The 27,816-nt window shown below is 45.1% G+C and overlaps 1 protein-coding gene across 1 annotated transcript; it reads left to right on the top strand.

Moving 5' to 3' along the window:
- CSF2RB (colony stimulating factor 2 receptor subunit beta) lies at positions 1-27,727 on the top strand. The gene is made up of 14 exons (XM_036758379.1): positions 1-49; positions 6,976-7,238; positions 8,744-8,867; positions 10,339-10,532; positions 12,243-12,403; positions 12,537-12,690; positions 15,449-15,584; positions 16,456-16,610; positions 18,195-18,331; positions 18,980-19,148; positions 19,938-20,028; positions 21,478-21,535; positions 22,553-22,656; positions 26,188-27,727. Exons 2-14 carry the CDS (start codon positions 7,163-7,165, stop codon positions 27,278-27,280), a joined length of 2,652 nt encoding a protein of 883 aa, XP_036614274.1. The 5' UTR covers positions 1-49; positions 6,976-7,162; the 3' UTR covers positions 27,281-27,727.
- The last annotated feature ends 89 nt before the right edge of the window (positions 27,728-27,816 follow it).

Below are 27,816 nucleotides of genomic sequence, written 5' to 3' on the forward strand. Positions count from 1 at the left end.
GTCTGGGTCCTGACTTTGTCAGATGGCTGGCTTCCTCGCTCCAGAACAGGTAGAATGTCAGTTTTGGGGTCTTTTTTGGCTTGAGATGGAGAAGGGTGGCAGTAGGAGGGTATGCCTGAGTGGAATGAGAAGGGAAGGCTGATGGAAAATCAGGATGTGCATTTTCTGTTTCTTGGGAGTCAGGGAAGGCTGGGGCACCACCTAAGGCACTGGCAGGCCTGGAGAAATGATGAAAGAGGTGTCTTCTTTTTAAATGCCAGGCTGGACAGCCCTCACCCTAGACCTTTTTGAGAACCTAATCATTCAGGCTCAATTTGGAGCTCAGGAATCTCAACAGTCTTTTCCCATAAGGGATGACAGTGGGGTTAGGGTGGAGGGTAGGGTATAGTAGAAAGAGCAGTGAGCAAGGAATCTCGGCTCTCAGACTCTTTCTGCCACTAACTTGCTGCATGATCTTGGTTGAGTAACAGTCCATCTCTGTGCCTCAGTTTCCTCAGCTGTAAAATGAGAGATTTTAATTAAGTGATCTCCTAGGTCGATACTCTACAATTGTTGTGTTGGGTGGGGGAGGTGCTCTTACCAGGTTTTATTTAAACTATGTGTCTCTCTTAGCAACAAGCACAGGCCTTTGTACACAGTATATGCTTAATCAATATTGATTGTGTTGTGTTGTGTTGTATGATATTGAACTGTGGTAAAAGCCAGATGGGGAGCTATGACAGGGCAAGAGGTGTGGAATTAAGAGAACTCCCCTGCTCAAGATTGATCCAGAGTCACCTTGGCTTAAAAATCTCCTTGGAGGGGGGAAGAGGAAGGCGAGGAGGGGGAACATTTAGGGCTGCACTGTGTCTGCGTGTGTTTGTAAAATATGGAATGATCAATGGATCACAAATGTAGACCTAGAAGAGAGGTGAGAGGTTATCCTATCCAGTCCCCTCATCTTCCAGAGAAGGAAACTGAGGCCCAGAAAGGTTTCGTGACTTTCCTGAGGTCATTCAGATAGCAAACGGCAAAGGGTTTTTCTCTGTGTGCATCTCCATGTGTAAGTGTAGTCCTCTTACCCACAAATCTCTATAAGAACAGCCCCTTCCACATCCTTCTGGCTCCACTTTAGGGGACTTACCATGGCCCTGGACCCAAGCCATGGAGAGCTCCCAATTATTTTCTCCTTTAGGAGTTACTTAACTAAGAGAAGAAAAGATTTGGGGAGAGGAGGAAACATAACAGGTGTTTTTTAAGTGTTGGAAAGGCTTGTTGCATGGAAGAAGACTTAATCTTATTTTCTTTAGCTCCAGAGGACTGAACTAGGATCCCAATGGGTAGGGAAGCCAATGTATTGTCATTACTATCATTATTATTATTGTTATTATTATTCAATGTGTTTTCAGAATCATAGGTCATAGAAGACCACAGAAGGGTCATAGATCATAGAAGGCTCTTCAAAGGCCATTCTACAGATGAGAAAAACAAAGATATTAGCATTACAGTAGCACAATGAATAGAGTGATATATCGGGGTTAGGGAGATCCGAGTTCAAATCCAGCCTCAGGCACTTAACTAGCTGTGTGACCTTGGGCAAGTCATTGCCTGCCTCAGTTTCCTCATCTGTATATAGGAAAAATAATAGCATTTACTTTCCAGGGTTATTGTGAGAAGAGAATGAGATCATTTTTGTAAAGCACTTTGGAAACCTTAAAGTGCTACATTGTTAATGTCTACAAGTAAAAGGGACTTCTGAGGCCATCTAACCCAACCTCCTTATTTTAAAGATGAAAAAAATAAGGCCCAGGAAAGCTTGGTCAATTGCATGAAATAATAGAAAGTGATAGGAAGAAAGCATCAGATTGAGGATTTGAATCCGTGTCAGGGCTCTTTCCATGAGTCACACTACCTTGAAGTAATGCCTTTGGTTCTACCACAGCAAACATTTCCCAACTAACCCTCTTACAAAGTACATTCCCTGAAAAACAAGTCATCCATAGAAAGTAGCAATGAATCTTTTAACATTGATAATATAGTGCGAAGATTAACTCCTCTCTAGGACCAGAGTTGTGTTACATGTTGATTTTATAGTGATCGAAATTCGTATTGTTATAAATGCTCATCTCTGGGCATTTTCACTGACTGTCCTCCATGCCTGGAACTCTCTTTCTCTTCATCTCTACTTTCTGGCTTCCTTCAAGTTTCAGCTAAAATCCAACATTATGCAAGAAGCATTTTAGCAGGGGAGGGGGGAGACCTCTTCAATCCTCCTGCTTCCTCTCTGAGATTATCTCCATTTCATCCTGTCTACATCTTGCTTGTACCTAGACATTTTCATGTTGCCTCCCCCATTAAACTGTTGATCTTGAGGGCACGGACTGTTTTTCGTTTTGTTTTTGTTTTTTGCCTTTCTTTGTAGCCTCAGCGTTTAGCGCAGCGCCTGGCACGTAAGTAGGAACCAAACAGTACTTGTTGCCTTTATCTTGACTTGCCCTGATCATCCTGTACGTTGTTCTTCTCACCCTGCTTTCTTCTTTCTGTATCACTTCATACAAGCCTTTTCAGGTCTCTATGAATGCTTCATATTTGTCATTTCTTATTCCATTATGTTTATAGATCATCCTTTTGTTCTGCCATTCTCCAACTATCATACACATATTTTTGATATCACTAATGATGCTGCTGTGAACATTATCGGGACCTTTTGTGTGGTCAACAACCTTATCGAGTCAGAGATTCACTAGTAGTGTCACTGAATCGATGTATCTGAAGAGTTTAATAACTTTTCTCACATAATTCCAAATTGCTTCCCAGAATGGTTGAACCTTTCACAGGGACAGATATCTACCTGTAGCAGTTCTCAGACTGCAGCACATGCCATTTTCTACTTTTGGCTTCATGACAATGCAGACAACTATTCCTGAAATCAAAACTCAAAACAATAGTAAATTATAGTTTCAAGGGTTTTTACTTCAAATAGCAAAATTCCAGGAACCACAACTTAGGGCTTGAATACCATTAACTTCTCACATTTCCCTAACAGTTACATTTCATTTATTCTTTACATATATATTAAAACTAGCCTCATTCTAGGGTTTCAGTCTCACAGCAAACACCTAATAGTTGACTCACATTAATGTGTTCATGTTACATTTTTAAACCACCCTACACATTTTCATAATTTTATAAGTGAGAGTCTAAAATTCTCAAATGAATTTTGAAAATTCTCAAAATTCTTTATTATAGTAAACTTATTATGTTTTTATACAAAATCCATATGTATATTTATAAACAGACACATATATACACTCATACATAATTGAGGCTCCTAGTATGAGATGGGGGTCACAGGGTGAGACTGAGCTGTGGTAGAGGGGTAACACACTTAAACTTAAACTTTATCATAGCTCAGAAGAATTTGGGATTGAGAACTGGAATCTGACCTGGGGAGGGGGCAGTTTTCTATGAAAAGTTCCCTTAGTGAAAGATTAACTGGAGTACTCTAGGTAGTTTTTCTGAAAGACCACTGTCCCTAGGGTCAGAGTCCTGACTCAACCTACCTTGGCTTGCCAAAAATTGTGGTGGATAAATAACTGAGAAAACAATACAAGTTATACAATTCATGAGTAAAACAGGCATAATAAATGAGTCAGTGGACCACCCAATTCCAAAGACCCTGAATACAGAGTGAGACAGATTTTTATCTATTAAAAACAATCAAATAAAACCAACTAATTAAAAAAACAATTAACCAGTATACAAAATTAGGTATTCTGATGTCTAATTGGAGAAAAATTAGGGACTTCCCAAGTTGGGAGGGGAAGCGTGAGCAGGTGCAATTACTTGAATTCAGAAAAGAAGGTGTTCTACTCTCGCTACCTGTCTGTATTCAGTCAAAGGAACATAGGAATAGTCACTGATTGAAAAGTACGGGGCCAGTTTTCAGATAAGACATGAATTGCTTGAGATGCATAATTGTGAGAAAATTCCTTGCATCAATCTTCAGATTGACTGGGTTTCTAGTCAGCATAACCAAGGTCCTTAGTTAAGGTCTTCAAGCAGCAGGTAGAGGCAGTCCACCTTCCCATTTACACAGGGCTAGGTTCAAACAATGCAAAAATGTTTTCTCATAGTTTCCACAATGGAATAAAGTTTTCTCCCAAGACAGAAAATGGACTATAGTGAATAGAAATGGAACTGAGCTAGGTCCATAATGGAGTCCCAAGATGAAGTCACTATGGTTCACTCAATTCCTACACCTATAGGATTTCTTCATTGTACTAGGAGTTTTTCCCTGCTTCCTCATTTCCTCAGTTCACATGCAGGTTTTATTTTGTTATGTGGCAGACTCTTTGTGGAATTTCTTTGCTTGTTTTCATTTCTATAGTTTATTTTGAATATTTCTAGCTGTTGTCAAGTGATGAGGAGGATCTGGACACCTGCACAGCTGCTCACTCAGCTCATCTTTCCAGAATCCTCAGGGAAACAGACTTTTAGCTCTTCTGAGAAATAATTTCCTGAAAACCAGAATGTCTGCAAGTGGCAAAATAGTCTGATTTGAATTTCCCATCCTTCGAAGACTTCCTTTGGTGACTAGATAACCATTTGTTGTAAAGAGCACTCCACTGGGTAGTTATTAGATTAGATGAACTCTGAAGTCTTTTCTATCATTTCTTTTCTTATGTAATGTAGGCCACGAGTAATCTTTCTCCTTCCCTCCCCACCCCCCTCCCTATCTCTCTCTCTGTCTCTCCCTCTCTCTCTTTCTCCTCTCTCTCTCTCTCCCCCCATCTCTCTCTCTCTCTCTCTCTCTCTCTCTCTCTCTCTCTCTCTCTCATTCTCTCTCTCTCCCTCTCTCTCCCCCCGCACCTCAAATATAGGCCAATGAGCTCCACTTACATTTCTGACAAATTCTGGACCATATAATTAAAGGGACGGTTTTGAACATTCAGAAAGGAAAGTGACAGTTGCTCCTTTCTTCTACAGTTACAAATCATCTCTTCTATCTTAATTTTCTTAAGCTGCAGCTTCATTCTGTCCTATCATGTTGTCATGAGTCTGTCATGTTATGACTCCTTCCTTTGTCTTATTGCTACCAGACTGTAAACTCCTTGGGGGCTTTGTTTCATCTTTGCAACCCTAGCACCAAGCCCAGTTCACCTAAAGCCTGTGTGACAAACAAATATTTATTTAATCCTCCAATACTGGAATGACTTTGTATTTATCTCTCCTTTTCAGGATTCTTATATTCCTTCAAAGCTTACATCAGGTTTCTCCTTTGGGAAGTCTTCTTTGATCCACCTTCTCTCTCCAGATTTACTTTTCTCTCTTCAATGTCTTATTTATACATTTGTGTACATGCAGTGTCCCCCACCCCCATCTTCACCTCATGTAGGATGAAAGCTTCTTTTTTTGTCTTTTTATCCTGAGTGAATAGTGGTATACCTTACACAGGAAACAGTAGGTGCTGCTTAAATGTACATTGAATTAATTATTGAGTTAAATTACCTTAGAGGTCATCTAGTCCAACATCCTCACTTGATGGATAAGGAAACACACTCAATAAAAAGGAAGTGACTTGTTCAAGGTCTCAAAGCTATTAGCAAACACAGCTAATGCCCATAGGCTTATAGCTCTAGAGCTGGAAGGGACCTCTGAGGACATTCAGTCCAATGCCTTCATTTTACAGATGAGGAAACTGAGTCACAGGGAAGTCATGTGATTTGCCCAATATCACAGAGATAGCAGATGACAGGTATAGGATTTGAACCCAGATTCTCTGGCTCCAAATCCAGCTCCCTTTCAACTGCTCATTGTCAGAGCCAGGAGCAGAACTAGGGTGTCTTTACTTGAGTTTCAATACTGTCTCTGACGCTAGCTATGTGATTCTTTCAGTCTCCTCATGTGTGAAATGGGGAATATACCTATTTAATTTATGTCATTATTATTGTTTGATTTGATTTTAATTAATCTTTTAAAATTCGCCAGCATGTATTTTCTTTCCTTCTCAATCTTATTTATCCTCCCTTCTCCCCTTGGTGGGGGTGAAAAAAAAACCCTTCCACCAGATAATGCATCATTTGGCAAAGCAAATTTCCATATTGGCAATATCCAGAAATGTCTGCCTTATTCTGCGCCCTGAGTCCATCCCTCCTCTGTCAGGGGGGTGGGGAGCTGGTTTCATCATCAGTCCTACGGAATCATGGTCAGTCACTGCATTGGTCTGAATTATTAAATCTTTCAAAGTTTTGAAGTCTTTACAATGTCGTTATAAGGTAAATTGTTCTCCTGGTCCAGCTCATTCACTCAGCCTCAGCTTAAAAAAAATGCACATTACCAGAGTTGTCTTGAGGAAAATATTTTGCAAACCTTAAACTATCACAGAAATCGGCATGACTTTTGCTCCTGGCACTGGGCTCTTTCCACCTACCCCCTCCCTAAGGTGTTTCTCTTGTAGGACGACAAGACTGTAGGTCTACAGAGGACTTTCGAGATTATCTAATCCAATCCCTTCATATTGTAGAGGAGGATACTGAAGATCAGAGAGGTTAAGAGATTTACTCTGGGTCACATAGCCAATAAGCAACAGGGTCAGGATTTGAATCCAGTTAGACTTCCAATTCAGTTGTGAGGCAGTGTAGAGAATGGTGGTGGCCCGGAACTCAGGAAAACCTGTGTTCAAATCTCCTCTGATGCTAGCTGCATGATACTAACAAACGTGATATTAGGAAGTCACAACCTCACTCAGCTCCAGGATTGTAGAAATGTTGGCTGTTCCCATTGTTATACTCTCACAGCTTATTCCATTGTGGAGGAGAGGGTAGTCCTTGTTGAAGAGGCTGGATCCCCATCTGGCTTGGTGGAGGGGAGTGAGGAGGGGACTTGGGTGTTGTAGATCACAGCAAGTTTTTCTCTTCCCCTCTGGTCTCTGCAGCTGTGGGCCAGATTAGACTCAAGTAGGACCTTGCCCACAACTAACTTCTTCCTATTCAGGCCTTACAGTCACAGAAGCTGACTTCTGCCCTGGAGAAATGGGCCAGAATCCCAAGGAAATGGAACCCACCCTGTGAGTGCCTGTGAGAGAAGAGGACAAGCTGTGAGTGAGGAGGTAACCCAAGCCTCCAGCTGAGCCCTAGGACAGGTCCTCCAGGGGTCATCTTAGCTCAGCTAGGCCCTGAAGATGAAGGGGGCCTGGTGGAGTCTCTTCAACATCCTTCTGGCTGCATCCTGGGTTTCTGCAGAGAGCGATATCCAAGGTCAGGATTTTCTCCTCCTTTCCCTTCCTCTTACTTGGGGAAATTTACTTACCAGTCTCTAGGCCCTTTCTTCCCATTCTTCCTCTTCTTCCCTCCCCCACACATACTCATTGGATTTGTAGTCTGGGGGTTTCTTTGGAGCTGGGGCTTTGCTGCTTAACACCTCTAACATTATGTACATTCCCAGAAGGCAAGGACTGGTTCCTGTTTGTTTTTGCTCCTAGCACCTAGCACAAGGCCTGAATGTACAAGAGGTGCCAAATGTTCGTTCATTGAATGATTGCATGGTCTTTATCAGTCACTTCACTTCTCTAGGACTCAGTTTTCCCATCTGGGAAATGAGGAAATTGGATGGTCTCAAAGGCTCCTTCTGTCTCTGATATTCTGTCTTCTAAGGGTCCTCCCACTTCTGAAATTCTACATTCTAAGGTTCCCTCCCAGATCTGACACTCTCTTTCTAAGATCCCTCTCAGCTCTGACATTCCCCGTTCCAAAAGGTTCCTTTCAGTCCTGACATCCCCTGCTTTCAGGTCCCTCCCAGATCTAAATCCTGTGATACTATGGTATAAGCTACCTTTTTGCCAATCTTTTCTCATTTTCCATTTCTCCTTTATGTTTCATTCTTCACACGCACAGATCGTGTGTGTGTGTGTGTGTGCGCGCGTGTGTATGTGTACGTGTTTTGTTCTCTCTGCCCTCCCTTCTGTCATGTCCCTGCCAGAGCATGGGCATGGAGAGGTAAGTGGTCTGACCTTTGGGTACATTACAGGGGAATTTTCTTATGCACCCCCCTACCTCAATTCCTTTCATCTCAAAGACTTTGAACAATATGTTTGATGTCTGGATTTCATAATTCCTGGAATCTTTCCCAGGTATTGCTGGAAAGGTGAAGGGAGATGGGCAGAGACTATGGCTCCATAATCATTTGGCTTCCTCATCAGGGTCCACTTTCTTGAGGCTCCAGGAGAAAGGTGGATAGAACTAGGGGAGGAGGTTTGTAACATCAAAGTTACTGGAGCATAGGAGAGTAAGTAGCCTCGGTATCCTCCAAGACCCATAGTCCCCCATAGAGAAGTTTATCAACCTGAAAATCAGGAACTTTTAGAGAATTCTGGAAGAGTCCTGACAATGAATTCCTTGGGAGAAGAGACTAATTTTTGTTTACTATTCCCAAAAGCTTAGCAGAGTGCTTGGCACATAGTAGTCACTTAATAAATGCTTGTTGACTTACTGCTCTTAAAACCAATCCATTAATAAACATTTATTAAATACCTACTATTTGCCAAGCACTGTATTAGACACTAGGAACAATGAAACAATCTTTGCCCACAGGGAGCTTCCATTCAATCAGAAGAGATGAAATGTAAACTAATGAATGTAGATAAAATTGACACGCATGGAAGAGGTCTTTTGTTATGGTGGTGACAAGAAGGGGTTATGCTGTAACTAGGGATGGTGGGTGAGAAAGTGACAAACAGTTTTCTTTTTTCCCTTTTGATTCTCAGAAAACATTCCCCTTCAGACCCTAAATTGCCATAATGACTTCAAAACTAGGATTATCTGCCAGTGGGAAGAGGTCTCCGAGGCCCAACGCTACCTCAACCTGACTCTTTTCCGCCAAATGTATGAGTGAGTATCTGAGCCCCCAGGGTTCCAGAGGGAAGAGGAAAGAAGGCATCTCTCTTTCAGGGCCAGGCTCAGGTCTAGGACAGGTGGAGTTTGGAGAGGGAGAGGGGAGAGAGAGAAAGACAGAGACAGAGACAGAGAGAGACAGAGAGAGAGAGAGAGAGAGAGAGAGAGAGAGAGACAGAGAGAGACAGAGAGACAGACAGAGAGACAGACAGAGAGAGAGACAGAGAGACAGAGAGAGGGAGAGAGAGAGAGGGAGAGAGAGAGAGAAGGTCTAAGTGGAGAAGAGATCTCTTAGGATCTGCTGTGCCCCAGAAGGGTGAGAGAGGGTTAGCGTTTGGATTTACTAAAATACTAAAGTGAACTGGAGAAGGGAATGGCTCATCATTCCAGTATCTTTGCCAAGAAAACCCCAAACTAGGTCATCAAGAGTCAGACGTGACTGAAAATGACTGAAGAGTCTTCTCTTTGAAGAATGGTGATAATTATCATTTTTTTAGTTTGATTTTTAAAACATCGTCGAATCTACTTTCAAGGGAACACAACCTGGAGAGTTTTCTGAACCTTGATCATCTTTTCCCCAGCCTTGATCACATACACCATATAGAATCATAAATTTCAATTAGACATCCTGTTTTAGCTCCTGAATAGCATACATGCCCCTCAGTAGTATCTTTTCCTGAATTTTTAAAGAATTCACAAAGGTACTCCTACTCTTTTCCCATTTGCTTTCCTCCTTCCCATGTTCCTCTAGGGTGGCTGAATTAGTTTAGGCAAACTATCCTAAGACTCTTCTCAAAGCACTTCAAAACTGGGTGGGCCCAGAGCCAGCTCCTTCCCTTGGTGCTTGTGCTGATAGAGGAGATTCTTATAATCCCCATAAGCCACTTGAAGAAAGGATCATAGAATCTAGAATTGGAGTTGGCAGGGACCTCACCAGCCATCTATAGGAATGAAGTGAGACTTGGACATTATGATTTGTCCACAGCCACACAGGCAGTAGGCATCAGACAGATCATTAAACCCACGTGTGTGACTCCAAAACCAGTGCTCATTCCACAGTACTGCAGATTTCAAGAAAAGAGAGAATTCCTAAATGTATCTCAGAGGGAAACCAAGGATTTTCCTACTCTTGCAGTCTGATTAATTTGCGGAAGATGATCAGACCTTTCCACCATGTGTCCACCCCTGTTGGAGACAGCATCTGGGGCTCAGTGGTCCCTGAACCTGATTTCATGTGCTCCTTCTAATTTCACTAATTCAGTTAGTCAAAAAACATTTATTAAGAATCTACTATGTGCCAGGCACTGTGCTAAGTGCTGGGGATATAAACAAAGGTAAAAGACAGCCCCTGAAGTCTCTGTCCAGGGTCCTGGCCATGGTCCCAGCTTCTCTAAGTTGGGAGAGACCTCAAAAGTCATCAGATATTGAGCTGGACTCCCACAGATCATTGATGTCCTCTTTTTACCAGGAACGATGTGCCAAAGCAAGTCTTGTGTGACCCTCAGCGGAACACATCCTTGCCCACCTGCCGGTTCCCATCCTGTATACCCAGGACTTGCTTCATTCACCAGAATATTTTTGTTACAAGTCAGGTCGACATCTATAGCTTCAAAGCAGATCAACCCCTGGAGCTCCAGCTCAGAGTCAACCTGACCCAGAACAGTGAGTGGGGCAAAGAGGGAGGGAGGGAAGGAAGGGGCTACTCCTCTCTGGACTCCTTCTCCTGGGTAGATATGATTACCATGGGCAGGCCCTAAAGGGAGCCAGGATGTAGGGATCAGAACTGAGAATGGGGGTGGTTTTATATGGCAGCTGGTCAAGGTGGAGTGGGTAAAAGATACCTCTATTTCACACTTGGCACTGTCAGCCTTTCCTCAGGTTAAAGGCCTTGGGTAAAAAACAAGCTTATAACCTCAGAGAAGGACATACTCATTAATAAGGATCACTAATCCCTTTGGATGAGTTTCCTAGCATCATAATATTTGGAAGAGACCTGTGTCCATGGGTACAGGCTAAGACAAGATTATTAAATTGAAATTATAGCCGTTCATTGATTAAGATCACCTGCACCCTCACCCCAGACTTTCATTCCATTGATGGCAGCCTCCAGGGAACAGAGAGAAGGCAATGCCTCAAAGTGGATTTCTCACACTAGACCTGAGGCTGAATTGAAAACTTAGGGGGAAGAACTTAGTGTCTCTTCTCTTCATAACACCCACTTCTTTAAAAAAATAATTTTAATAGTTTTTTTTTTGCACGTTCTTACCATTTTTAATTTAAATTTATTTATTTGACATATTTAGTTTTCAGCATTAATTTTCACAATAGTTTGAATTACAAATTTTCTCCCCATTTCTACCCTCCCCCCCCACTCCAAGATGGCGTATATTCTGGTTGCCCTGTTCCCCAGTCAGCCCTCCCCTCTATCACCCCCCCTCCCCTCTCATCTCCTTTTCCCTTCCTTTCTTGTAGGGCAAGATAAATTTCTACGCCCCATTGCCTGTGTATCTTATTTTTTAATTGCATGCAAAAACTTTTTTTTGTTTGTTTTTGAACATCTGATTTTAAAACTTTGAGTTCCAAATTCTCTCCCCTCTTCCCTTCCCACCCACCCTACCTAAGAAGTCGAGCAATTCAACCTAGGCCACATGTGTATCATTATGTATAACCCTTCCATAATACTCATGTTGTGAAAGACTAACTACATTTTGCTCCTTCCCAACCCATCCCGCTTTGTTGAATTTTCTCCCTTGACCCTGTCCCCTTTCCAAAGTGTTTGTTTTTATTTTTATCTCATCTTCATTTTTGAAGATATCCTTCCCCTCCCCAAGAAGCCATCCCCTGTTATAAGGAATTTTTGAAACAAGAAGAAAAACAATTTAGCAAACTAACCACCAAATTAATTGAGTCTGACAGCATGTGCCATATTTCATGCCCATAGTCCTCTCCATCTGCAAAGAAGAGAAGGCACATTTTTTTTACCTCTTCTCTGGGGCCAAGCTTGGCCAGTAGTCACAACATGTTTAGTTTCATATCTATTCATTTGTTTTTAATTTCCCTTCTTCCAATTGTCTTGTTGCTGTTACTTTGGGAATATTGTTGTCCTGGTTCTGTTTATTTTGCCATGTAAGTTCCTGTTTCTAAGAGTTTCCCAACACTTCTTGGTTTATGATAGACTCATCATTTCTTTCAACACAGTGATGATAACCCCTCGAGTTTATGGAATGTGACTTGTGTGGCCATTCCCCAGCCGGTGGGCATCATCTACATTGTTCCCAGTTCTTTGTTCACAGAGAGGGCTGCTTTGGGTATTTTGTTTGTCCTCAAACCAGGTCATGGAAATAACCACTTTCTCCCATTCCCTACTTCCAGTTAGGCCTCCCACCCCAGAGAATCTCAAGGTTATGAAAAATGAAACTGAAGGCTTCCAGCTTTCGTGGGCAATTCCCCAAAACTGGACCCACAGCCTCCAGTCATCCCTGGGAGAGCTGAAGTTCCAGGTGGCTTACAAGAGACAGTGGGAGTCATGGGAGGTAAGGAACTTCAGCCTGGTGAGGCCAGCTGAGCCTCAGCCACCCAAGGAGTCTCCACCAAGGAGTCTCACCTTCCCCACCTCCACCTACTGTAGCAGCATTGATCTGACATTGCTTTTCAATCCACCAATAGGAGGCTTCTACCTTGAACTCCTCTGTGTCCCAAGTTCTCCTTGGGCATGACTACTTCATTCCTGACAACCTCTATGTGGGCAGAGTGAGAGCCATGATACCTGGAGGACATTCTAGCTTGTGGAGTTCTGAGGTTTCCTGGGAATCACAGCAAGGTAACTCTAGGGGCACAGATCCACCTCAGGTCTTGAAAGGAGGAGGGAAGGAACTCTTTACATTGATCCAAGGTCCAGTTCTGTGAGACTTACTTTCGAGAAACAGCCTGGTGCAGAGTCAAAGTGCAGATTGGGAGCTAGAGAATCTGGGTTCAAATCCTGGCACTGATACTCCCTAGCTGTGTGCTGTTGGAGAAGTCATTTATCCTGCCTGGGCCTCAGTTATTGATTGATTGATGAGGGAGGATGGATTGGATGACCTTTGGAAGGTCTTTTATAACTTCTAACTTTAGGTCTTCTCCTCTAATACTACTGGCCTAGGAATAAGGAATGAATGAATAAAAAAATTTTGAACATTTACTATGTTCAAAGCTTTCTGGAGGATACAGACAGAAAATCAAGACAGTCCCCGCTCTCAAGGAGCTCACATCCTAAAGGGAAAGATGATACATGAAAAGGAGCTAAGCTTCAGGTGAACAAGGAAGGTCAGAGTGGGGAGGGAGCTTAGAACAGGAAATGTCAGAACTGGGAGGGAGCTTAGAACAGGGGATGTCAGAGCTGGGAGGGAGCTTAGAAAAGGGGATGTCAGAGCTGGGAGGGACCTTAGCTGGGATGGAGCTTAGAACAAGGAGATATGGGAGGGAGCTTATAACAGGGGATGTCAGAGCTGGGAGGGGCCTTAGAACAGGGGATGTCAGAGCTGGGAGGGAGCTTAGAATGGGGGATGTCTGAGCTGGCAGGGAGGTTAGAACAGGAAATGTCAGAGCTGGGAGAGAGCTTAGAACAGGAAATGTCTGAGCTGGAAGGGGCCTTAGAACAGGAAATGTCAGAGCTGGGAGGGAGCTTAGAACAGTCAGAGCTGAGTTTAGATGAAAAGGTCCAGAGGTCATCAGGGTTAGCAATACATCAGATGGTAGTAACTCAGTGTCCAGGGGGCATAATGGTAGGGCAGATGGTGTGGCTCAGAGAACCTGCAGATAAAGTATTGAGATCCTCCATCTTGATGGAACGTGTAGTTGGTGCGTCCATGGTCATGCAAGTGTTCCTCCTGCCTGGCCACAGGGCAGCTTGAGCTGGGGGAGGTGCAAAGGGACAAAAAGGGATAAGATCACCCATGCCTCCCTATGGGAAACTACACTACTGTCTTATTGTGTTATGAAGTTCTTTTCCTTTGCAACTTCAGCCCTACCAAGATGGATGTAATGGGCAGAGTACTTAAAGGCTTAGTGGCACTTAGCCCAGGGAAGAGATGCCTTGTGAGAGGCTCAGAACCATCACAGGATCTCGGAGCAGGAGAGGGGCTCGAAGGTCATCCAATGAGTCACATTCCTAAAGAACAGTTGCCCCCTCTAGAACCTTCTCACTAAGCCATCCTGGTGGGGATGCTCAGCTACAAGGACTGGCCTCTGGAAGGGGACTTATGCTTATTCTTAGTTGCTGCGGGTGGGAGAGTGGAAATTTAAGGGAAGATTTCAGACCAGTGAAAGGAAGAACTTTAATACAACCCAGCATGGGAATAATGTTCTAGTGAGCTGCATAGCAGTGAGAAAGCAAAGATTAGAAAGCCATCGCTAAATAAATGGATGTGGATTGATACTAGTGGGGGGATATGGGCAAAGGGGGAAAATGGAGGAATGTAGGAAGGCAACCACTGAGATCAATGGAATTCCAAGTCGTCATTCCATGAGCATCTCTGGGCCTCGGTATCAATCTGTCCAACTGGGAGAGGTGGGAGGTATGGGATATCTCAGGTCCTTCCCAGCTCTGACATACCCATTCTAAGGCCCCTCCCAGCCGTGACATCTCCTGTTCTAAGCTCCCTCCCAGCTCTGACATCTCCTGTTCTAAGCTCCCTCCCACCTCTGACATTTCCTGTTCTAAGGTCCCTCCCAGCTCTGACATTCCCTGTTCTAAGCTCCCTCCCAGCTCTGACATCCCCTGTTCTAAGCTCCCTCTCAGCTCTGACATCCCCTGTTCTAAGCTCCCTCCCACCTCTGACATTTCCTGTTCTAAGGCCCCTCCCAGCTCTGACATCACCTGTTCTAAGGCCCTTCCCAGCCCTGACATCCCCTGTTCTAAGCTCCCTCTCAGCTCTGACATCCCCTGTTCTAAGCTCCCTCCCACCTCTGACATTTCCTGTTCTAAGGTCCCTCCCAGCTCTGACATCCCCTTTTCTAAGCTCCCTCCCAGCTCTGACATTCCCTGTTCTAAGGCTCCTCCCAGCCCTGACATTCTGTGTTCTGAGACCCCAACCTATTTTGACATTCCAAGTACTGTAATATATTTATCTCTAACCAGACCACAGAACAACAAATAACACCTTGCAAGGAGATGGGGCTTTTCCTCTCTTCAAGGATCTTTTAGACCTCTTCTTTGATTAATTCCTCATCAGGTCCCTGAGAACAATGTAGAGCTGATATTTGCATTTCATAAAATAGGAAACTGATGCCCAGGGAGATTAAGTGGCTTTTCCCAGGTATAGATGGGAGCTCAGCACCAGGCAGGGACTGGCCCCATAGTGTCAAAGCCCAAGGACAGGGCACCAGGCTGCCTTTGGCTATCTTTACACCAGTTTTCAGACTTAATTCTCCAGGCTCCAAGGTGATGCTAGGAATGTGGGCGAATCCCTAGTGTCTCCAGGAGAAGGAGTCAGGCCATAAGCTGAAAACCATTCACTGCGTTCAGAAATGGGGCCTTGCTCCAGCCCTGGGAAGGGGCCTGCTTCACTTCAGAGAAGTTTCATGAGCCGCCTTCCTAGGGTATGCAGCTCAACCCAAGAATCTTCAGTGCTTCTTTGACGGACACGAACAGCTCAGCTGCACCTGGGAAGTGAGAGCCGAGGTTACCAGCTCTTTCTCCTTTGGGCTCTTCTACGAGGCTGGTCCAGGTGCAAGGTGAGTGACCCCTTTGTGTGCTTCTTACAATGATCTCTGACTCTCCCTTGTTTTGTTTGTTACCTGAGGGCACTATAAGCTCCGCCCAACGTCACACAGCAGCCCGAAAGTCATAAGAGATCCTTTAAAAACATGATTTTTGCCTTTTAAAAAAAGACTATTGTTACTTCTGATTATCCCAAAGAACCCTTTTATCATAGCAAAGAAAGAGTTTCAAATCAAACCAAGCAACAAAGCAACCTGTGTGTGTGGGAGCCCAGGCCACGTTCCATATCCATAGCCCCCCATGTGTCCCCTGAGAAGGGAGGTTTGCCTCAACCTAAGCACTTCTTCGAGAGTGAAATCCATGCAGCTTTGTGCTGCATTAATAAAATTCTAGTGTCTAAAACCCATCACAATCTCCCTTCTCCCAACTTTCCAGTTTTCTTACTGTAAACTTTCTTCCTTTTTATTTCCAGCCTTCTTTCCGTTCCTAGTACAAGACTCCCCATTCCTCATCTTGCTGTTTGTGTTGTTTAGAATGCTCATGCTCTGTCTTTGTCTCTCTCTCCCTCTCTGTCTGTGTCTCTATCTCTGTATCACACACACACACACACACACACACACACACACACACACACACATTCCCAAGGAGGAGACGTTAGATAAATAATACTGGTATAGACATGGTAAATAGTGATCTGAAAGGGGAAGGCTCTAGCAGTTGAAGTGAGGAACTTGTGAAGGGAGATAGGGAAAGGGTTGCTCTAGGAGATGGTGCTTGACCTTACTCCTGGAGGAGGCCAGGGAAGCCAGGAGGCACAGATGAAGAGGGATGATATCCTAAGTCTGGCCGGAGCAAAGACATTCATTGGAGTTCTGTTCCCCACAGGAAGGAGTGCACCTCTGTGCACAAAGAGAGGAAAATGGGCAGCCCCTACATACAGTACGGATGCCAGATTCATGTCCAGGATCCCATCCACCTAAGCCAATACACAGTCACTGTGCAAAGCAGGGGGCAGAAACGTTTATCGAGTTATGAGCACAGTGAGTAGCCCAAAGTCTCACGGATTGATTATCCTCACAGTTAAGCTACAAAACAGGTATTAAACACCTCCAAAGTGTCAACCCCTACGTGAGACATAGGAGACCCATGTAAATCTCTTTTTTGTTCCAAATCACTTTCTTCCTTATGGCAACCCTAAGTTGGGTATGCTGGTATTATACCCCATTTTACAAAGTGATATGTCTAGAATCACACAGCTAGTTAGAGTTGGCAGTGGCTCTTGACTTCACCTGCTACACTCTCTACTGTGTCCCCCAGTTTCTTACAGGACAGAGCCTCAGGCCAATAGGACCTTAGAGAAGAGAGGGGGACTATAGTGGGCTGAGGGTGGTCCTGGTGGTCTTCCTGGAGGAGGTGTGATAAATGAATGGAGAGGAGGGAGAAAGGGGCATTGCAGGGAGGAGGAACCAAAGGCCTGGAGATGTTTCTTTCTGCCTAGAAAATGGGGTGTAACGCCCCAGTCCTGACCTCCATAACCCAACCCTGCTTTTCTGTCCAGCTCCTGTACTGTGCATCACTCAGTCTCAGGGCATGGGAATTGCATTGTATAAATGAAGGGCCTAGCTTTAAATTCTTGTCTCTGTTCATTATTACCTCTGTCCACGTAGAGAATCTAGAGAATCGTACCCTTACCTGGGCTGCTCTGCCCAAAGAAATACAAAATTTGATTGCTGAAACCTCACTAGATATCTTGGCTTCTTTTTTATGGACCACACCTTAAACCTGAATCACTCTGGCTCTCATTGATTGGCCAACAATAGGTCCCAGCCCAAGTTTCAGCTTGGTCATTGTTTAGGCTCTGATGGCTCAGAGTGAGTGTAAATAGCAATTGTTTCTGTTTTGGCCAGAAACCCTGAGAGTTTTCCCCTCCTAGATTGATTTTTTTTTTTTGACTAGGTAAAAGAGGCCATTCTTTGCCTCATTTCTTACCTAGCATTAATCACCGAATGGGCCTTGTCTCAGTGAAACTGAGACCTGGGAAAGACCTTACCTTAAAAAGGCCAAGTTCTCCCAGTGCATCCAGGGTCATCTCCAGTCATCCTGATCTATATCTTGCCACTGGACCCAGACGGCTCCAGAGAGAGTGAGGCTAGTGACTTTGCATAGGCCTGCCTCATTTAAATTCAATTCACTTGCAAGTCAATGGTGTCATGGTCCTCTTGGAGAATGAAGGACAATCACCTGGGCAAATCACTTGACCTATTAGGGCCTCATTTTCTGCAATCAATCAAGTCAAGGAGTTAGACTAGACGATCTGGAAAGTCCTTTCCAGTTCTGACATTCTGATTTATTAGTGGCTCCAGCTATTCTAACATTTCATGGGCTGCATTCTCTGCCTGTGGTCTGGGGTCCTTCTGGTCTGGAATGAGAAGAGAATGAAGTCCTCCTCCAACGTCCGTGTTTCCCCTCTCAATGTCTGGTTGAGTCCCAAAGCTCTTACTTTCTTCATTGACCAAGGGATGAGTGATGGACACTAGCCAGTCTGGGAATGATTTATGGAGCTTCCCTTTGGGGATACCTTGGTAATTTACCTAACACAACATGATTGTTTCTTTATATCCCAGTTAAGCCACCACCAACATCTATTGAGGCCAAGAAGACTGAAAACACCTACTGGCTCCACTGGAAAAAACCCAAGATCGGTTATGACAGTGAGCAGTCCTATGAAGTTCAATACAGGAAGTCAACACAGTCTTGGGAGGTAAGCTCTCACTGGGAGGGATGGGACCTGCAGAAGGAGAGAGACGGAGCTAGATGTGAGTGTTCCATCATTTCAGTCTGACTCTTCTTAACCCCATGTGGGGTTTTCTTGGCAAAGATACTGGAGCTCTGGATACTCCCTAACCCTAACCCTAAAATGCCATTTCCTTCTTCAGCTCATTTTGCAGATGAGGAAACTGAGGCAAATGGGGTGAAGTGACTTGCCCAGGATCACACAGCTAGGAAGTATCTGAGGCCAGATTTGATTTCAAGGAGATGTCTTGGCAAGATGCAGGGAAGAGACCAATTCCCTGTGCTCTGGGGGAAGAATTATTTGACAGTGATTTGAATGTAGTGAGAACTGGGAGGGGAGGAGGAAGAGTATGGACTTCAGAGGCAGAAGACCTGAGTTTGAATCTGGCCTCTGTTACTCACTAGCTCTGACCCTGAACCCGTCACTCCCTTTCTCTGGGCCTCAGTTTTCCACATCAATAAAAAACAAAGGAGATTGGACAGGATGATTTCTTAGGTCCTGACTAGAAATTCCATCACACTACATCTGATATCCTGCGCTCTAACCTCCCTCCTAGATCTGTCATTCTCAGCCCCTCTTCTCTCCCTCAGTCTCTCTCTCTGTCTTGCTCTTTAGGAAGCCAACAATGAAACCTTGAGAGCTATTGTGGACATGAGCATCTCCGAGACTTCTCTGGAGCCTGCCACAGAGTATTTTGCCAGGGTGAGGGCCAGGGTCACAGAGCCATCCTACGATGGGACATGGAGTGAGTGGAGTAATGAATGTTCCTGGACAACAGAGAAAGGTAGGTGGGCCAGAGGGTGGGGCTGAGTCTGGGCTCCATGCCCACTAGGGGCCAGGTGAGGCTCAAAGGGCTCCCTTGACGATTTTAAAGGGGCCAACCGGACCTGGGCTTCTCATATACAAGGAAGACAAACGCCTGAAACTGCTCCCAGCTTTGGATCCTGGGGCTGTGCCTTGGGGTGGGTGCTCATAAGAATCAATGCTCTTCACATTTTGCTATCAAATCATGTTCTACAGAGCCCTCTCCTTTGAGCTACCCTGTGCAGGGACTATTTTCATCATTATACAGAAAAATAAAAATTGACTTGCCCAGAGTCTCACACCGGGCAAGTGCATTGGCACCCCTTATCTCTTCTAAAATAAGCAAGCTTTTAAGACAAGAAAAGCCGAAAAACAAAACAAAAACTTCCTGAATTAAGGATGCAGTGCAGTATAATTAGAAAGATCTTAGACTAGGAGTCAGTAGGCCTGGACTCAAGTTCCTAGCTCTGCTAATCCCCATTAGAGCAGGAGCTTTCTGAGGGCAGGAACCTTGTTTTGTCTTTCTTTGCTTGGCACATCATAAATGCATGTTGATCGACTATTTGGGTCATTCTGGGTGTCAATCCCTTTCCTGATGCCTCAGTTTCTCCATCATTAAAATAAGGGGATTAGTCTCAATAGATTGCCAAGTCACGGATCTTCCTTGGTTCTGGGATCTCAGCCAAGCCCCTCCATGAATGTTTGTTGAATTGACTGGCTCTGCCTAAGACTGACCTTCCTTCTTGGCTTTCTTTCTCCCTCCCCTAAGTCTTCCCCCCAGAGATGCTGGTAATGGTGTTGGTCATCACTACAGTCCTGGTACTCCTGGGCATCTGGTGCTGTTGTACCTTTGGAGCCAGGTAAAGCAGGTTTTCTCAGCAGTGATGGCGGTGGGGATCCAGACAAGCATTTCCCAGCTCCTTTGGAGAGGTCAAAGTGGGAGGCAGAGTGATTAGGTGGAAATAAAACTACTGTTAGGCAAGTCTTCATCTGTATAATGGGGGTGGTGGTAGATTAGATGGCATCTCAGGTATCTTCCAGCTCCAGATCTAGGACCCTCTGGTGCCTTGGGATCTATGTACAACAGCTCTGATGCTGATGTTTGTCTTTTGTAGTCAATAGCCAAGCTCAGCTCAGACCCTTCAGCCCCAGTAAGGGTTATCTACCCTATGCTGGTGAGAACAAGATTGCTTAGAAACATGGTGACTTAAGGCTGTGGTCAGGGCCTAGTACTCATCACACAATGTCAGATCTGGGAGGAGCCATAGAAATTAGCTAGTCCTCTAGACTGCCAAATTGGAATATGGAAGTCTAGGAAAGGGAAATGACTTATCTGAGGTCATACAGACAGAAATGGGGAATCAAGTGTTGTCTGATTGAAATGAATCGGTCCAGAGTTTCTTCCACACATCATGCTGTATACTGTTTTGTGAGCTATTTGAGAAAGACAATCAACCCCCTCCCCCAATGAACTTATTGTGTGACCTTGACCAAATAACTTCACATCTCTGGGTCTCAGTTTCCTCACCTGTGAAATGAGGGCAGTGTACCAGATGACTTTTCAGCTCTCTCTTAGCTCAGACAATCCATTTCCTAAGGTCCTTCTCAACTGAGACAGTAAGTGTTCTAAGGTCCCTTCCAGCTCTGACAACCCATATTCTAAGGTCCTTCTCAGTATGGACATTCAATGTTTTAAGGTCCCTTCCCAGCTCTGACAATCCATTTTCTAAGGTCCTTCTCAACTGAGACAGTAAGTGTTCTAAGGTCCCTCCCAGCTCTGACAACCCATATTCTAAGGTTCTTCTCAGCATGGATACTCAATGTTTTAAGGTTCCTTCCAGCTCCGACATTCCATTTTTTAAGATTCCTTCTGCCTCTGATATTCAATGTTCTTCTATGTTCTAAAGACCCTCCTAGATCTGACACTTACTGCTCTGTGTTTTAAGAGTCCTGCTAATTCAGATGTTCCTTATTCCAAGGTCCCTAGAAGCTCAGAGACTCTATGGCTATGAGTTGCTGTGACCCAAAATATCTCATCTAGGATACTCTTCAAACCTTTGAATTGCCACTGCCTTGGGAAGTTTGGGAGCTATTCTCTCTTCCTCAGAGAAGAGTAATAAAACTCAGTACCCAAGGGCTGGGCCCTGCCTTGTGGAGTTCAGCATTTCCCAGGCTGAGCTCTAAGTATACCTTTTGAGTGGGGAGGGAGTTACTCCTGAAGAGACAAGCCATCCCTCTTCCCACCCACTGGGAGCATCTAGGACAGAAAAGAGACAGCTGAGTCTCAAACATGTACCTTTTCCTTACAGACTGAGGACAAACTGGGAAAGCAAGATTCCCAACCCGGGTAAGAGCCACCTGTTCCAGGTAAGAGACCAAGTGCATGAGGCCCAGATGGCTCCCCCAGGCCCACTCACCTCTTTTGCTCCTCCTTAGAAGACCTGGCTAGGTAGAGGTCTAAGGTTCCACCTCTATTCTTGGTGTAGCCGACAGAGGCCTGGTCTTTGAATCAAGAAAGCCTGGGTTCAGATCTTCCCCCAGACACTTACCTGTTGTGTAATTTCTCTAAGTCTCAGTTTCCTCATCTGTAAAATGGAGATAATGATATGGTGCTTCACAAGGTCATTATAAGGTTTCTCATGAGATAACAGAAAATGCTTTGTAAACCTTGTTGTTTAGTCATTTTTGACTCTTTGTGACCCCATTTGGAGTTTTCTTGGCAGAGATACTGGAGTGGTTCTGCCATTTCCTTCTTCGGTTCATTTTATGGATGAGGAAACTGAGGCCAACAGGGTCACACTGCTAGGACATGTCTGAGGCCAGATTTGAACTCAGGAAGATGAGTCTTTCTGACTCCAGTCCAGGTGCTCTATGCACTGAGTCACCTAGCTGCCCTTCTGTAAATCTTAAAATGCCATAAAAATGCTTTTATAATGAAGTGCTCACTCTGTGCTTACTCTATCAGGTAGGGGAGATAGATTAATACAAAATATGGAGAAAATCAGGCCCCTTCCACGCATCTTAGAGATCAGCCTAGTGAGGAGATAAGATACAAACACAGGCAATTAATGAGAATAAAGCAGTATTTTATGAAAGGTATTACATGTAAAATAGAACAGCATTATATGAAATATATTATGTGTAAAATGAAGGGGTTGGGCTAGCCAGCCTCTTGGGCTCCTTCCCATCTCTAATCGGAGGCCTCTGTGACATGCTTTGAATCTTACCTCTGCTTACGACCCCTATGACCTCATGGGTAAGGAACATGGACTTGTTGGGTCTCCTGACTCCAAACTCCGAAACCTTTAGGGGATCCTCTGCAGGAAGGAGAGGAAGGAGCTGCTGACCCTGGATGATTTCAGAATGTTTTCTTTCCTTCCACAGAATAAGAACCAGAGGATTTGGAATCCAGGTAACCTTTTTACTCTTAGCCAAGAGAGCCCCTGGGAGAAGGAGGAGAGAGAATGCTCCTTCTTCAGAGTGGATCGGTAAGTTTGCTTCACACTTGAGTGAATTAGGGAGTAAAGAGGAATGGGTAGGAATGATATTTGCTCGCCAGCAAGCATGGAGAGTCTGGAACATGAGGAATGGGTGCAGGAGAGGTTAGGACCAAAGTGGAGTGAGGGTGGGGAAGGACACAATCATGGCATATGTGGAGGGTAGAGAAGAACAAGCATGATAGAAGATGACCCTGGGGTTCTTAGTGGATTGTAAGCTCAGGTGACACAATTCCTGTCTATTGTAAAGTGCAAACCTAAGGGGAACTACAAAATGTTAAAAAGACTCTGGATTTGGTGTCAGGATCAAATCCCAGCTATGCTACCTATTACCTGCAATAGCCTTGAGCAAATTACTTCCCCAGGCTTATTTCCCTCTATATAAAATTAAAGACTTAATAATATCTAAGATCAATTTGCATCTTATATGCCTCTGTGCCTAGTTTGGGTCATTATTCTTCACATGAGACACAGGAGAAATGTGGTTGGTCTACAGAGCAAAGATAAAGAGGACACCATCGATGGGGGCTCATCTGTTTCTCTGGGACACCTCTGGCCTTGTTATTTAATTTTTCTTAAATTCACTCATACATTATGGTAGGCAGTGTGGTAGAGTATGAAGAGTATTAAACTTGGATATGGAGGACCTGGGTTTGAATCTTGGCTCTGCCACTTCCTTACTGTTTGACCTTAGCCAAGTCGCTGCCCTCTCTGTGACCCAGTCTCCTTGAACTTAAAATGATGAAGTTAGACCAGATGACCTCTAAGGTCCCTTCCAATTCCAGATCTAAGTTCTCCATGATGCTAGTGCTTTCCCTCTGAGGCTATCTACAATTTACACTGTCTATAGCTTGTTTGTACAATTGATAAACATTTATGGAGTGCCTACTATGTGCCAGGTACTGTGCTAAGCATTGAGGATACAAAAAGAGGCAAAAATAAACCTCTCTTTCAAGGAGCTTCCATTCTAATGGGAGAGTTTACAATGCAATGTTGGTCTGCTGTCTCTTCCATTAGAGTGTGAGCTCCTTGACAGTGAAATTGTTTTTGCCTTTCCTTGCATCCCCAGGGCTTAGCCAAGTACCCGGCAGAGGGTAGGCAATTAATGAATGTTTGTTGACTTGGCTATGATGTTGTCTGCTCATTCAGACTATGAGCAGTGAGTACCTAGTTAGGACAGGATCAGGTAACAGTAAGTGCTTGATAAGCCTTCAAAGCCTTAAGGAACCAGGAAGGAAGGAACCCAGAGTATACCAGAGTTGGAAAGGGTCTTCTACTCCAATTCTCCCACTGCACAGATGGGGAAGCTGAGGCCCCAAAGGTAGGGAGACTTGCCCACAATGAGTTAGTGACTGAGCAAGGACCAGAATCTAGGTCTCCCTACTCCTGGCTTATGGCTGGAGCTGGGTTTGTTTACCCTGGATGGAGGGGGTGAGATCATTACCTCTTCAAAGGTTCCAATGAGGGATTCACTAACAAGCCATTTCCTTTGCCTGTAGAAGACAGGAGTAGAGCTCTCCATGCCAAAGGATGAGGAATTCCCTCACCTTATTGACAACTTAATTCATTCTGATAAATACTCCTTAAATACCTGCAAAGGGGAGACAGGGCAGTATAATGGAGGGAATCCTGTCTCTGAGAGTCATACTCCTCTTTAGTAAATTGAGGAGATTGAAGTAGGTGGCCTCGGGGGTCCATTTTAGCTCTAGGGATGTCACTTAATCTCTACAGACCTCATCTGTAAAATGAGAGGGGTCCCCCCTCCAGCCATGAGGCACAGACTGTGCAAATGTATGGAGGCAAGAGATTAGAGAAAGGAGTGGCTGGTATTCCAGCTTGTTCACAGTATTCCAAGGGCCATAAAGTGGAATAAGGCTGTGAAGGTCAGTAGGAAGGAGATTGGGGAGGACTTTCAATGCCAACCTGAGTACTTTGGCATTTTTTATCATAATGACACCAGGGAGCCAGTGGACATTTCTGAGTAGGAAAGGACATGGTCAGACCTATAGATGGTAGGGCTGTTACTTTGACAGCTGTTTGAAGAGGGCAGAGATTGATGGTAAAAGCAGCTGCCGAGCTAAAAATAGAAATCTGCTCTCTTCCTGATTCCTGAGTCACAAGAGCAGAGAGGAGGGCACACCCCACAGCCCTCTCCCTTCTGTCATGTCATTGTTGGCCCCTCACAATCAACAGTCTGTCTGCCTCTGCACCTGGTCCCCGACAGCTATCCCTGGAGTGCTAAGAAGCAAACTGCCAAGAGGCCCTTGTTAACTCAGTGTAGGAGAAGCCTTCCCCAAAATCAGAACTGTTGGATCAGAGAAGAGGCCGACTCAGGGCTCACCGGCTTCCCTCTCCCTGGGATCTTCAAGCAGAGACTTGATGGCCACCTCAGAAATGGCATCCAGGGGCTTGCTGGTCAGGGGCTGGTCGGCTGAGTCACAGGCTTCACAGGCTGGCTCTGTAACTTACTGGGTGATCTTGACCTATCTGGGCCTCAGCTCCCTCATCTGGAAAATGAAGGTGGTAGACTAGAGAGGCAGCTAGGTGGTGAAGTGGATAGAGTACTAGGAGTCATGAAGTCCTGGGTTCAAGTCTAGCCTCAGGCACTTACCAGCTTTGTGACCACCATTTAGCCTCTGCCTGAGTTTCCTCAACCATAAAAAGAGGATAGTTATAGCACCTATTTCCAAGGATTGTTCTGAGGATCAAATGAGGTGATATTTATAAAGTGCATAGCACACTGACTGGCACATTTCCTACCCACATGCTGCCTTCTTTCCTTCCTCCTTCCCTCTCTCCCTCCTTCCTTCCTTCCTCCCTTTTTCCCCTCCCTCCCTCCCTCCTTGTCTCCCTTCCTTCTTTCTTTCCTTCCTTCCTTCCTTCCTTCCTTCCTTCCTTCCTTCCTTCCTTCCTTCCTTCCTTCCTTCCTTCCTTCCTCCCTCCCTTCCTTCTTTCCTTCCTTCCTTCCTTCCTTCCTTCCTTCCTTCCTTCCTTCATTCCTTCCTTCCTTCTTTTCTTCCTCCCTCCCTCTCCTTCCCTCCCTCCCTCCCTTCCTTCCTTCCTTCCTTCCTTCTTTTGAAGTCCCTTCTGTCTCTAAACCTATCATTCTATGATTCCATCTACTTCCAAAATGAGTTGTTTTTCTATTAGGAATTGGTAACTTTAAGCCATCCATCCACACACTCAGAAGACTTAACTTGTGAGATGAGCAGGGCTGCAGCTATATCAGACCTGGTGGATCCCAGGGAGACTGGACCCCTGTACTTAGAATCATCACAGCCCCTAAAGCCAACAGATGATCATTAGTAAGTGTATAAATAACTCCTGTCCACTCACATGCAGAGGATCAAAGATTTGGAGCTAGAAGTGCCCTTAGACTTCAGTTCTCTCAGTTTACAGATGAGGAAACTCGGGCTGTACTCCGTACTGTGGGCAAGAAGTGAAAACAATCACTTGATCTCTTCTCGCCCTCAGCATTGAGTAGTGGCGATGCTAGGATCTCACCTCCATTTCTTTCCTCAGGCTTGATTTTGATGACAGAAGCTCGGTGTCTCCTCTCACTGCTGTGGACCCCCAGGATGCATGTTCTCTGTCCTCTGACATTGACCCATACCCAGCATCCATCACTTTGCCTGATGAGGACCTGAGCCTGTCCAGCTTCCAGAAAGTGCCTCAGCCTAACACCCCAGTGAAGGACCCAGCCTCAGGCTTAGCTTTCAATGGCCCCTACCTTGGCCTGCCCCAGAGCCACTCTCTGCCTAATATCTCTGGCCAGATGGGATCCCGCCAGGCTGAAGGGATCAAGAAGCAGCCCCTTGGGTCCCTGGAGTACTTTTGTCTGCCCCAGGGTGGGCAGGGTGGCCTTGTTCCTATGGCCAAGTTGGCTCAACCTGGCAGGGATGGAGAGGAAAAAGAAACTTTGTCTGGTCATCCTTCAACCAGAGAAGAAGACGAGCCCTGCCCACCCAGGGAGCAAGGTGTCCCACCACCTGGGGAACCACAGCAGGGGAAAAACCTCTGTCAACTATCTTCCAGCTCCACAGGCCCCCTGAAATTGGCCAGGGGCTCGGGTTACATTGCCCCTGAGGACCTGGTGCTTGGCTCTGAAAAGCCTGAAAGTCTCCCACCTCTCACTGAGCCTCCCTTACCTTGCCCAGGCCCCAAGTCCAGTCTCAGCTTCTCCCTGGGAGAGACCAAAGGGCCTCTTTCAGCTCCCAGCCCTGCAATGCTGGCATTGGAGGGTTATGTTGAGGTCCCTCCAAACATGGTCAGTGCTAAGGCCTCTCCAGAGAACCCCAGCCCCGTTCAAGTTGGGCTCTCAGCCCCAAATCCCATGGATGCCCAGCAGGATGAAACCATAACAGTGTTCCACCCCGAAGGACTCCTTGTCCTGCAGCAGATAGGAGACTATTGCTTCTTCCCTTCCCAGGGCCAGCTGGTCTCTCCTGGCCAATGCCCTGAGAAAATGGTTAAGCCCCAAGATATTGAGGTCAAGGAGCCCCCGAGCCAGCCACCACCCCAGGTGCCAGCCATCCAGCTCTTCAAGGCCATGAAGCATCAGGAGTACCTTATTCTGCCCACATGGGATGGCTGTAGGCCAGGGCAAGTGTGCTGACAAAGCACCCTCCAAGGGGCAGGTCCCTTCATACTGCATCCCCACCTCACCAGGGGCTTTGCTTTCTATACCCAGTAGAATGGAAGCCCTTTGAGGGCAGAGATTTTCCTTTTTTTATCTAAGACTTGAGTTTGAGTACAAACTCTGCCAGATTGTGGCCTCGGGCAGGTCATTTTCCCCTCTGGGCCTCAGTTTCTCCTTGGTCCCAGAGGACAGACAGTGAAACATGCTTCCCTCCTCTACAGCTGCGGAGCATGATGCGCACTTACAAATGAAGACTGGATTTTCTGGGAGAAGAATTGTCAAAGTCTTGCCATGTTTCTGCTCTGATATATGAACCATCGGAGGACCTTCCTACCCACTGATAAAACTATGGATTGAGTTCTCAAATTGAAGTTTTATGCTGAAATAAAGAAAAGAGATATTCTTTTCACAGGTGTTCAAGTAGAAAGAGCAGAGTTTTTGGAGTCAGAGGATCTGGGTTCAAATCCTGACTTTGCCATTTCCTACATGTATGGCCTTGGACAAATCAATTC

This window comes from Trichosurus vulpecula, chromosome 5 (genome assembly GCF_011100635.1).
Source record: "Trichosurus vulpecula isolate mTriVul1 chromosome 5, mTriVul1.pri, whole genome shotgun sequence".
Lineage (NCBI taxonomy): Eukaryota > Metazoa > Chordata > Mammalia > Diprotodontia > Phalangeridae > Trichosurus > Trichosurus vulpecula.